At 41.3% G+C, this 12782-nt stretch overlaps 1 protein-coding gene across 1 annotated transcript in view; it reads right to left on the reverse strand.

Annotated features, from left to right (window-relative positions):
• LOC103604607 (intersectin-2) overlaps positions 1 to 12782 on the reverse strand; it is a 60048-nt gene that overhangs the window by 13737 nt on the left and 33529 nt on the right. Inside the window, exon 11 of the mRNA XM_008589176.1 lies at positions 3107 to 3228. Within this exon, the coding sequence (XP_008587398.1) occupies positions 3107 to 3228 (122 nt within the window). The remainder of the gene's footprint in view (positions 1 to 3106; positions 3229 to 12782) is intronic.

Here is a 12782-nt window from a genome sequence, read left to right on the forward strand (position 1 = left end):
AGCGCCGCCGCGCTTCCCAAGCGGCGCACTATCCAGTGCGCCACCGGGCCGGCCCAGATCACGGTGTTTCTAAATAAGAGTACGTATGACTGTTAAATTTTTAATTGCATAATTTCCCTACTCTTTGCTATTCGGGATCCTATCAAGGCTGATTCTAAGGACTGAATCTAGTCTTCATTAAGAGGAAATTCTCATATCTGTCTCAGAGAGATGTTATGAAGGTCAAATAAAGCCATAGGCATAAAGCACCTACACACTGTAAGAGCTTGCAGACTTGTTGCCAGGTAGAGCATCTTGGAGTTCTGGAGACTAGTTTGTGAGAAGTTCAACGAGAGAAAGAGTAATGACTTGTGCTGCCCCCCAAGACTGACCCCAAGCAGAAGTCATCTGACTGAAGGGGAAATAATACTATATGTGTATTCCATCACACTTAAGGATTTGCAAAGCGCTGATGTGTACATATATGCAGGTGTGTGTGTGTGTGTGTGTGTGTGTGTGTGTGTGTGGTGTAGGGTTTTCAATGAACTTCATAGATGATGTAGGTAAAGTTGACTCAGGTATTATTATTCCCAGTTGACCCATGAAGAAATAAAGACTGAGAAAGTGATTTGCTCAAGGTTACAAAGCTAGAATACAGACATAGAACAAAAACACAATTCTTTTTGATTCTAAATGCATGTTTCTACTAAAGAGCTACAATTCCTAAGGAATGACTCTAAAAGCCTAAGGAAATAGTGAAGTTATCTGAGACAACTCCTCTCGTATGTAATCTTTCCAAAATACATATGACATATTGCTCTCTATTAAAATCGTTCAAAGGCTTCCCACTGCCTGTGTGATAAGATGTAAACTCCTTGAGGCTCACGAGGCCTGAGATCTGCTCCCTGCCGACTTCACCATCTGGTCACACTGGACAATCTATCAGCCCCTAGCTCACTTTGTACATGCCTTCCCACTTCTGTTTCCTCTTCCTTGCATAGCAAACTCATCCTTGTCCAAAGTCCTTCCTGGCTGGAGTGGTCCCGTCCTCTAGGATTCAGGTCTCATCTGTCTCTCCAATAGGACTGTGAACTCTGGGAGGACAGGAACTTTCTCTTTTATCTCTGTTCTCCAGGCATAATGCTTTGCACATGGTAGGTTTTCAATTAATGTCTACTGAGTTGAGTTGAACATGGATTCACAGAATTCAGAAAAAAGAGCTATGAACTGGTCACTCTCTAGAGTGAGTTTTGCTGTTCCATATCAGACTGAAGATGACAGGACACTCCCGTGAGAGCTTGCCCTGGCAAGATGGTCCATCTGCTCTGAGGCTCCCACTGAAGAACAGGGGAAGTGTCTGGTTGTCCACCTATTCTTTTGTTCACTGATTCATTTATGCCACTTTGTTTATTCATTCTGTTTAGGTGCTTTGTGCAGGGCTTGGTGAGATAAGCAGAGGGGAGTAAGATGGCCAGGCCCTCTGGGGACCTCCATGGGAAGAGTAAGGGGAAGGCTTCATCTGTGAATGGTGCTTTTCACCCTTAGTCCCTGACCCCAACACCACACCTCACCCCTTGGAGCATCTCATGAGGTGGGAAGTGTGGGAATAACCAAGGCCCCAAGTGGTTCAGTGACTGGTGTGAGGTGGGGCAAGCACCCTGCTCCCTGCTCACCTTCTGTGCTAGTGTCAGAGAGACCGCCATGCCAGTTCACAATCCTGTAGGATGGAATCTGACCAGCAGCAGGGCTGACACTTGCAGGGGGCGAATAAAAAAGATGGGCTTTTCTTCTAGGCCATCTGACCTGGTTAGAGAAGTACAGACATAAACATAGCTAATTCACTCAGTCTTCATGGGAAGGCCTATGAAGGAAGGGCCAGGCCAAGTTTTGGGAATGCAGGATGAAGGAGACACAGTCCCTGATCTGAAGGAACTCACAGACTTGGGGGAAGACAGATATTACCAACCGAGAAGTGCAGTTTAGTGTGCATGTGAGAGGAGCAAGTATTCTGTGTCTGGGTATCCCAGGCATTTAGGCTTGCATTTAGGGTGGACAATCAATCCAGGGTAGGCCTTGCCGGGGGTCAGATACAGAAGGACGCAGCCCCTGCTCCATTCTGCTGACGAGGTCATGGCCAGTTAATGCTGTACCTCTTGGGCCTGTGTGGGGCGCTTGTTCTGTATAGGTGGTTTGTTTATTTAACTGGTCTTCTTACCTGAGGGCCTTGCCACATATACTGGGATCTAAAAGCCATGGAAACAGAAGTATAATAGAAGTATAGGGCTGGCCGGTTAGGTTAGGTCAGTTGGTCAGTTGGTTAGTTGGTTAGAGTGTGGTGTTATAACACCAAGGTCAAGAGTTCGGGTCCCCATACCAGCCAGCAACAAAAAAATAAAAAATAAAAAATAAAAAATAAAAAAATAAAAAAATAGAAGCATAAAGTCTTATTTATGTTCCCTCAAACACAAATTATTTTAAAGTGCTACTCTGATGAACACAGCTGTCATCAGCTTACAGGTCACTGGTAACATTAGTAGGCACAAACCTAGACAAACATATAAATACATTCTAAATATAAATATATACTAAACATACAAGTACATACATATAAATGTATACTATTGGGGAAATTTTACAATATGCTCCTATTGGTTTTCTAAACCGATACATTAGGTGAACACTTCCACCACTTCACGATTCCTCTGGAAACATCAAAGTTTATGAAAATGTCAGGTGTCAAAGCAGCAGTGTAAATACAGCTGGGCAAAAATGAGGTAGATAAAGTTTGCTTTCGGGCCTTTGCACCCACTCTATACCCCGTCCTTCCTTAATGAGGCTTCTACCACATTGAACTAAGGCATTCCAGTGCCGTCCTGTTCTCTCTTCCCTCTGATGGGAAGAGAAAAAGAGCTGATACCCTAATCAGAGACTTCTAATCTTCCAGCACTATCCAGTGGGCAGACATAGTGTTTTGAGGGTGTGAGGGCTGCTGTCACTATTTGTGAGTCCATACAGCAAAGTGATGCTTTGCATTGCCTCCACATGGAAGCAGCCCTGAGACTGATGCCCGCCCCCTCTTTGAGGAGACAGCAGACACTCCTCCAGCAAGCCAGCAACAGCCACTCACCTCGATGACAAGCTGGAGGTCATCCATGTACCGCTCTTCTGTCTGAATCAGCTCATGAATATAACCCTGTCTTTTCCTCTCAATTGGCTGCATTGTGTCCAGGGTTTGGAGATCAGCACACCCTGTGGAAAAAAGAGGGTAGAATTTAAGATATTTAAGTCATCTTTGTAGAAAACACATTACATTTATCAGCAGATATGGTGGGTTTACAAATAACTGCTTTGAAAGAACAACACAGCTTTCAAAAGAGCGGAGCAGACACATGTGCGGGGAACTAACATTAATGACCCACCATTCAGTGCTCCAAAGTGGCAGTTTAGCCACGTCTGTAACATTTCAACGTGCTCCTAACTTCTTTTCTGAGTAGTAATGACAGAATTAAAGATTTTTAGAAATGGCCTCACAGAGATCAGAACTGTGCTGAGCTTGTGAAGAATCTCACCATCTCAAGACATTTTTGAAGTTATTGAAATGATTAAATGAATCAAATGCTTGAGACCATATTTTCTACATTGTATGTCATGAGCCATTAGTAGGTCGTTATACAATTTAGTTTTTTAAAGTGCTGGTTAGGCCCGGCATTAAAAAAAAAAAAGAAGAAAAGAAAAGAAACTATCATGTGCATACATTTGCTAAGTATTTCAAACATGTCATGAGCCATTAGTAGGTCGTTATACAATTTAGTTTTTTAAAGTGCTGGTTAGGCCCGGCATTAAAAAAAAAAAGAAGAAAAGAAAAGAAACTATCATGTGCATACATTTGCTAAGTATTTCAAAAATTTTGTTATGTATGTATTCGGGCATTTAAAGTAAAAATTTCTAATTGTGAGCTACTGTTCAAAAAAAAAGTTTGAGCAACACATCTCTAGATTTCTCAAAGGAAAGTGCTATGGTTAGATCCCCTGTAATTCCCAGGACCCAGCCATTCTCAACAAGATCGCTGCCTTAACCCACTGGAACAAAGGACTACTGTTTTGGATACACTGCAGGTTTCCAGCCACAAGTGACTCTGAGGGAAGTCACAAGCAACCTTGCATCAGGGTGAGAAATACTGCACTCACTTTGGATCGATTCACAGGCACATCAGGGCTGAACTGGATGTCAAACTGTGAAGTGACATAATTCCAGAATCCTTCAACAAGTAGCTGAGGGCCTGGCTATGTGCAGTGACACGGGAAATACCTCAGGAAGCTCTTCCTCAGACAAAAGGCAAAAGCAGGTAGGAACCCAACAAGCCACAGCAAGTGGCGTGTGTCAGAAAATTGGGAGTGAGAAAGACAACTGAAGTCTGGACGATCTTTTGCAGCTGAGGCAGTCAGGAGAAGGTGCCACCTGAGCAGGGCCTTGCCACTAGTTCAGATGCATGTTTGAGAGGCTGCTGTGCAGCAAGGAGGAGAGACGTGATGGCCAGACATCCAGCAAAATGTGCTGCTGTGGATATAATCCAGTGGCGCTGCTCAGAGTGGCCAGGTGACTCTGATGGAAACGATGAGAAGTTTCTGGGGCTACCTTGCCTCTCACAGCGGTGTTTTACAGACTTGAGTCATTCATGTTCTGCTTTCAAGAATTTTGCCACGTCCACATTCCATCTCCACTGTTACTTAATGTTTTTCTCTAAATTTATACAAGTTTGACGTTAAATGTACTCATTATGTTCTTCTAATAGTCATTAAAATAAATATGTAATCATTAAACTGAGTCCTCCTGGGTACACACTGCATTGTGTACCACGGGGATACATGGGTCACACTTTGAGAAATAGTGATTTACATCAAAACCCACGAGCATCAGCCTCTCTATCTGGAATAATAGGAAAAGCCTCAGATTTGCTAACATTTCTAAAGCTGGAACATACATGATATTAGCTGTTATCAGGATGAATGTGGGGACAATCCTTGCAGGACATGCCTAGCTGTCCCCTTTGCATTGCACTACACAGCTCCCTTTCATTCTGTCCCTTCAAGTGTTCAACCTGACCCCTATTCTTGCCTGTGGTGTCAGGGGAAAAAATAAAGGCACAAGGCCCCTTTACTGCCTCCCTTCTCTCTCTGCTCACCTGTGCCTGCACTGCCCTCCTGGGTAAGGGGATGAGGGGGTCTTATTTCTTTCCAAAGCCAGTGTCTTTAACCGCCCCTTTCCCCCTTCCTTTCCTTCACGCTTCTATGCTCAGTCTTCACTACTTCCTTCATAGCCCGTAAATGTCATTAAACGTCCCTCCTGTCTCATTATTTAAAATAAACAGGGACCACTCCTTCAACCCTGCTCCCTCCGCAGCACCCTTTCTCTTTCATTTCATTGCCCAACCTCACCAGAGGGGCCTACACTCATGGCCAACTCGCTCCAGCTCTTCCTGTCACTTCTCCAACTCCGAGTACTCTGGCTTCTGTCCCACGGCTCTGCAGATAAGGCTCTCAGAGGTAATGATGACCTTGGCATTGACAAGCCCAAAGACTCCCTCTGAACTCGTGTCTCCTCCACAGCACACAGCACTGGCAGCTCAGGTGAGCCTTTGTGACTCTCCTCTTCCTGGTGCTCCCTTCTGTATTTCTGCCTTTACCTGCCACCAGGCTCTCTGCTCCCCTCAACCCAACAAATACCAAAACGGGTTCCTGACATTCCTGTCCTGGAAAGTCAAATGAGTCTGGACAACACTGAAGACTGTGTATTGCTCTTGTAGGGCCACAGGGCACATTAGCCCAGGAGGCTCTGAGGAACCCCACACCAAAGAAACATTTAATTTGATGAACCCAGAGTTCCCAACACTTATTTGACCACAGAACCCTCTTTTTTATGGGGAGGGAGTGTAAAATCTTTTGGTGAACTGGGGAATTAGGGTTTTATGGGTTGAATACACCCCTTTGCCACCTGTATACCTGCACTGTCCAATACAGTAGCCATTAGCAACATGTGACTACCAAGCACGTGAAATGTGGCTAGTCTAAATAGAGATGTGCTATAAGTGTAAAATACACACTGGATCTTGAAGACCTATTTCAAAAGAACAGAATGTAAAATAGTGCATTAATAATACAATGATTACATATTGAAATGATATTTTACATATACTGGATTAAGTAAAAATATTATTAAAATTAATCTGTATCTTTTTACTTTTTTTAATGTACTGCTAGAAAATTTAAAATTACATAGGGGGCTGCATTTGAGACGTGCATTATATTTCTATTGAACAGCTCAAGCCAGTCACTACATTTTTTACGTTCCTTCCCTTAAAAATGTTCAAAGGCTTCCGATATTTGCAGAATGAAGTCCTAACTCGGTAGCACAGGGCTCTAGCATCTCCGTAACCCAGCCCAAGCCAACCTTTCCAGTCTCAGCTTTGACTACGCTTCCCACCTTTCAGCTACCTGGCCTGGGTTCGGTTCTCATTCTATGCTGTCGCACTTTCCGTGGCTCTGCTGTTTTTGCTCCTGTTGTTTTCTCTATCCATGGCCAGGTTCTCTGCATAGAACTATCTTACTCATCCTTTGAGGTGCAGCTCAAGGCATGCTACTTTGGGGAAACCTTTCCCATCCCTCTGTCCCATTTATCCCCAGACTTGCCTCTCCTTTGTGCTTCCTTGGTACTGGTTTGCATCTGTTTTTTAACACGTCATACAATCTAATTTGTATAGTCATCAATATGTATGCTCATAGTTACTTAGTATGTCTGTGTCTCCCACTGGAGGTTAGGGACCATCTAATATAGTTCTGTAATATCAAACTGAGCAGTGTTTTCACCACCAGAGGTGAGGAAATTCTTAAACTGTAGAATACTGGAATACTGTGTTGGCCCTGGGCCTGTTTGTCCCTAGATCCACTTCTCACCTTTTCCCTGCTCTGCTCTGTGCTGTAAGGGGGCCAACCCTGCAGGCTCCTTTTTCTAAGCTCCTATTTTAGTTGGCTTCTGCCTGGGTTTGCCAATGAGAGCAGGCTCTGGCAGAAGACTGAAGATCACAGGATGGACTAGGAAAAAAATCTTCCCACCGGAACAGTGAGACGATCAGACAGCTTTTTGTCTCTGCAGGGTAAAGAATAAAAATGCTGGGCTTGCATCTCACACAAAACTGGAGTTCAAGAATTTCTGAACTGATGAATTAACACAAAAATTGGTTCCTGATAGGTGATATCCTTAGGGTCTATTAGTGGTAAATGGCCAAATAAATCGCACACTGGTCTGAAGGGTCACTCTCACAACCTCGGTTCCACAGGATTTCGGCAGAAAAATCAAGTCTCACCAAAGATAAACTCAAAGTAAAAAAATTACAAAAAGCAAGGAACAAATCCACCATAAATAAAAAAAGGAGGATCAGAACCCTAAGAACAAAAGGTATAATAGAACAAAATACAAATGGAGATGTAAAATATATGTTTAACATAATTCAAGACAAATTTAGGAAGGGCTTGTTACCATAAGTAGGGTCTGTAGGAAAAGAATAGGCAGATTTGAAAAAGACATGAATAAAAATGGCAAATGTTGTCATGAAAATAATAAATTAATTGATTAAATAGCAGACTGAACACATCACAGGAAAGAATTAGTTAACCTAAAAACAGGTCTGAAGAAATTACATAGAATGCAGCCCAGAAAGAAAAAGAAATGGAAAACATAACATGGAGGTTAAGAGACACAGGACAGAATGACAAAGCCTAACATACACCTAACAGTAGCCTGGGAGGGGAGAATAAGAGAATGGACAGATGTAATATTGAGATTATAATGGTTGAGACTTTTCTAGAATTGGTGAATAATATAACTCCTCAAATTCAGGAAGAACAATGACTTCTGATGGGGGGAAAAACCTATATGTACACTATACAACACCAAAAAGAAAAAAAATCATTAAACATTCAGAAAAAAAGCCAGAATAACCACATAGGAGCAGCAATTAGACTGGCTCCACACAACTCAACACAACAGCAAAGAGTGTAGCGAACAAATACCTGTCAAACTAGAAATCTAATTATACTACTGTTCATGGATGAGGGAGAAATACAGACATTTTCAGACAAAGTCTGACAGCATCTACCACTGGAACTATTAAGAGACGTATTTCAGGAAGAAGGAAGTTGAAGAAGGAGGAAAAAATGAGATGTAAAGAGAAGTGGGAGCAAAATACTAGCAAAATGTGAAAAAATAATCATCGACTATATAAGATAATAATAATAATAACAACAGTGGCTAAGTTGGTGGGTATAAATACCAGGTGAAGTTAAAACACAAAAACGTAATACATGAAAGACTGAGGGAATCATTAGTGATAAATCATTCTGCTTGCATTACCAGGAGAAGGTAGAGATATTGATCAAATTTAAACTTCATTAAGGCAAACGTGTATGTTAAAAATGGAAAGGTAACTACTCAAAAAACTGACATAGAATACCTAATTTCCAAACTAGTGGAGGGCAATAAAGTAAATAAAGACACTTGATCAATGCAATAGGAGCACCTATGTTCGCAGAGCAAAAAGAAGCTAAGAAAATTCGTGGCAAATAGAAAATACACAGTAAGATGGATACAAATAAAAGTCTCAAATAATCAATGTAAATGACTTAAATCTGTCAGTGAAAAGAGAGACTCTGGACTAAAAATAAGGTGATAGAAATGTTGGATGTAGATGGCTGGAAAAAGCTGTACAAATATAAATTCAAAAAAAGCTCCTGGGGAGGCTTTATTAACAACAGACAAATGAGGCTTTAAAGGTCTGTATAAGACAATATAAACAATTCAGCAGGAATATATAATTCCAATCTTATTTGCAACTAATAGGAAAACCTCAATATGTAATATAAAAAACTTACAGAATTACCCCCCAACTGACCCCAGGAAAGAGAAAAGAAAAAGAAGAAAACCTGATGAATATATAATCATACTAGTGGAGTTTAATATATTTTTCTCCAACCAACCGAGGAGAGAGATATATTAAACTCCATTACTAAAACCACACTGAGGTATCATCTCACACCAACTAGACTGGCTATTATCAAAAAGACTGATAATAGCAAATGCTGGCAAAGATGTGGAGAAAAGGGAACTCTTCTACACTGTTGGTGGGACTGTAAATTAGTACAGCCATTATGGAAAACAGTATGGAGGTTTCTCAAACAACTACAGATAGAACTGCCGTATGATCCAGCAGTCCCACTGCTGGGTGTATACCCAAAGGAATGAAAATCATCATGTTGAAGGGATACCTGCTCTCCCATGTTCACTGCAGCTCTATTTACACCAGCCAAGGTATAGAACCAACCTAAATGTCCATCGACAGATGACTGGATGAGGAAAATATGGTATATATACAGAATGGAATACTACTGAGCCATAAAAAAGAATGAAATTTTGCTATTTGCAGCAACATGAATGAGCTTGGAGAAAGTTATGTTAAGTGAAAAAAGCCAGGCACAGAAAGAGAAATACTACACGTCCTCACTCACAAGTTGGATGAAGGAGGAAAGAAAGGAAGGAAGGAAAAGGGGAGGGAGAGGGAGGTTAGGGAGTAACTGGGTAAGGGACACAAAGAATAATTAACAATTTGTAATGATGAACATGCTAATAATATTGGTCGATCATCACATAACTGTACACAAATACTGACAGTCAACTCTGTACCCCATAAGTATATATAATCAATTACATTTCAGTACAAAAAATAAAAAATTAGAACTAAAAAATTTTTTAAAAATCTCAATGAAAATTAGTAAGAATATGAAAGATTCGAATACTCAAGAAGCTTAATATGATGAACACATATAGAAGAGAAGACACATTCTTTTCAAGAAACTGTAGAACCAATTTCAACAAATAACAAAGAATCTATATTACTTTGGAAAGACATTTACTGAATATAGCTGAAAAATTACACATTTAACATTATCTTTAAATGTTTTTGTTTAAAGAAGAGGAACTCCCTAATATCCCCAGGTAGCTTTCTCCTTTAGTAAAAGGTATTCATTTTCCTTGGCCATCGCTAACATTTGTGACAGCTGATTTGTCCCTCCTCTTCAGAATCCTTCTTCGCTTGGCTTCTAGGTCACCACTTCTCCCCACACCCTCCTATCTCACTGGTCAGCCCTTCCCAGGCTCCTTTTTCATTCTTCCTCAACTTTCCAGAATCCTGATGTAGGAGGGCCCTAAGGTTCAGTGCTTGAAACTCTTCTCTTCTCTATATATTCGCAGGCGTGGTGATCTAGTTCAGTCTCATGGCTTATTTATGTATGAATATACTCCCAAATTGTACTCCAGCTGGAACATCCACCTTCTCTGAACTCTTTCATGTGTTCTACTGCCTGCTCAGTATCTCCACTTGTATGTCTAAAAGGCACATCAAGGTAACATATTAAAAACCAAACTCCTAACCATCTTCCCCCAACCTCCTCCTTCAGGACTTTCCACCTCAGTTAATGGCAACATCATCCATCTCTCCAGTTGCTCAGGCCAAGATTTTTGGAGGCATTCTTGTTACCTTTCTTCGCATACCCAACTTTCAATCCTCCTGTTGGCTCTGTCTTCAAAATACATCCATAATCTGAGCACCTCTCAGCACGTCCACCACTATCATCCTGATCCAGGCCACCATCATCTTGTGCTTGGATTCCTGAGCTAATTTCCTAATGGATCTCCTTACTTCTAACCCTCCCCACCCCCAACGTAATGTTGACAGCCAGAGCGATCCTGTTAAAACGCATCATATTATGTCAGTCCTTTGACTAAAACCGTCCAAAGGATACTTCGTACTCCAAGCAAAAGCCAAAGTTTTTATAAACAACCCACAAGAACCTAAGCAATCTCCCCATCTCCTTGGTTACCCCAGTCCTCATTTCCTTCTCCTCTCTCTTCTCTCTGTTCCAGCCACACTGGCCTCCATATTGTTCAAGCATTACAGGCATGTTCCTGTTTCAGGTCCTTTGCATGTGCTGTCCCTTCTGCCTAGAATGATCTTCCAGATATCCACATGGCTCCCTCCAGATATTCCTGTTCTTTCAAGTCTTTGCCCCTATGCCACCACTCAGAGAGGCTTTACCTGAATTGCCTATTCAAAATGAAATCCCTCTGGACCCAGCCCTCTGCCAGCACTCCCTTTCCTCTTCCCTGCTTTCTCTTTCTTTCTTTTTTCTTTTTCTTTTTTAAGCCTATGGTATTCCCAGGTGGCCTCCTATCCAAGTACTAACCAGGCCCGATCCTGCTTAGCTCCTATCAGGCACGTTCGGGGTGATGTGGCCATAGACCACATTTTATTTTTCTAAGACAATGCACACATCACTTGTTTGTTTGTTTTCTGTTTTACCCTACTCAGATGCGAGCTCCAAGATGGCAGGAACTTTTGCCTGTTTTATAATCTGCTATATCCCTAGTGCCTAACACATAGTAGGTCCTCAATAAATATTCATAGAATATGATATGAAGATTAAACTTTGAGCTGTAGGAGACAGTACAGCAACATTAACTATAGATGGTCAGAGAAATTGATGAAAACTTCCTGATAGATTCTTTCTGGTAGACGGGAAGAATGAGCAAAGAGAAAAATGAGAGGTTACTGTTTTTTGACCGCTACTATCAGGTCAAAGTTCCCAAAGGAATAATTAGCAGTAGGCTGGGCCACAAGATGCCCACACTGTGGGAGGATGTGGAGACTGACAAATTATGAATAACAGGAAAATTTTGTGTCCCATCATAGTCGAGAACCACTGTTCTAAATTACAGTGCAAGGAAGAACAAGAAGCAAACAAGAGATGCTAAAGAAAGGGGAGGAGAAAGGTTTGGGAAGATTACAAAAGGTGGAGGACGAGACAATTTGTGACGACTAACACAGAGAGGACTTGTCCAGATTATGTCATAAGCCCCAGAAAAGTCCTGGCCCATGCTGAGGAGAGCAATGCTGCAGAACAATGCTACTCTCTGTGTGCCCAGTTAAGCAGCCAGAGCATCACATGATGGTTTTCAGTCACACTGTGCTTAAGCTCAGGGAAAAGACAAGATTTTAAAAGTAAATCCAGATGACTAAACTGTATGCATCTTCTGAAGGATACCTTTATATTGAAGTTTTACCAGGGCACTAGAAAATTACATTGTCTAAACAATGTACCAGGGGGCACACTTCCACCATGAAGCCACAGATATTTGCGGGTTTTGAAATTTTTTTTTTTTGGTAGCTGGCCGGTATGGGGATCTGAACCCTTGACCTTGGTGTTATAACAGGTTTTTGAAAATTTAAATAATTCTTTAACAAATTTTTAAACTCTTGTGTCTTTCTGATGTCTGTCAAATTCCATGTCTTTGGGTGTTATGTTGCTCATTTAAGCAGAAAAAGGGAAGAAATTTATATTGTATTCTAATGCTGCAGACCATCAGAAAGCAAAATATTTGGATATCAGAAAACAGTAGTATTCTAGAACTTCCAAAAGCAATTCTGTTGATAAGAGCAAGTGGATAAGAAAAAATTGTATGGGTTTTATTTTTATTTTTGGATCTACTATAAAAGGTCATAAGCCAAAGACAGCAAAGAGCTCCTAATTGTAGACAAAAGTGCAGACCTCGGCCTCACAGAGCAGTTAGTTCAAGACCAGCATTTGCAGCATCTTCTATCGAGGCTTCAGAGTTACACCACTGACTCAGCTGAGGATATTAATGCGCTATTCAGAATACAGAGTGTGATAAAGAGATGTCATGAAACAGTAGTTCCT

This window comes from Galeopterus variegatus, unplaced genomic scaffold (assembly GCF_000696425.1).
Source record: "Galeopterus variegatus unplaced genomic scaffold, G_variegatus-3.0.2 Scaffold5280, whole genome shotgun sequence".
In the NCBI taxonomy this organism is placed as follows: Eukaryota; Metazoa; Chordata; class Mammalia; order Dermoptera; family Cynocephalidae; genus Galeopterus; species Galeopterus variegatus.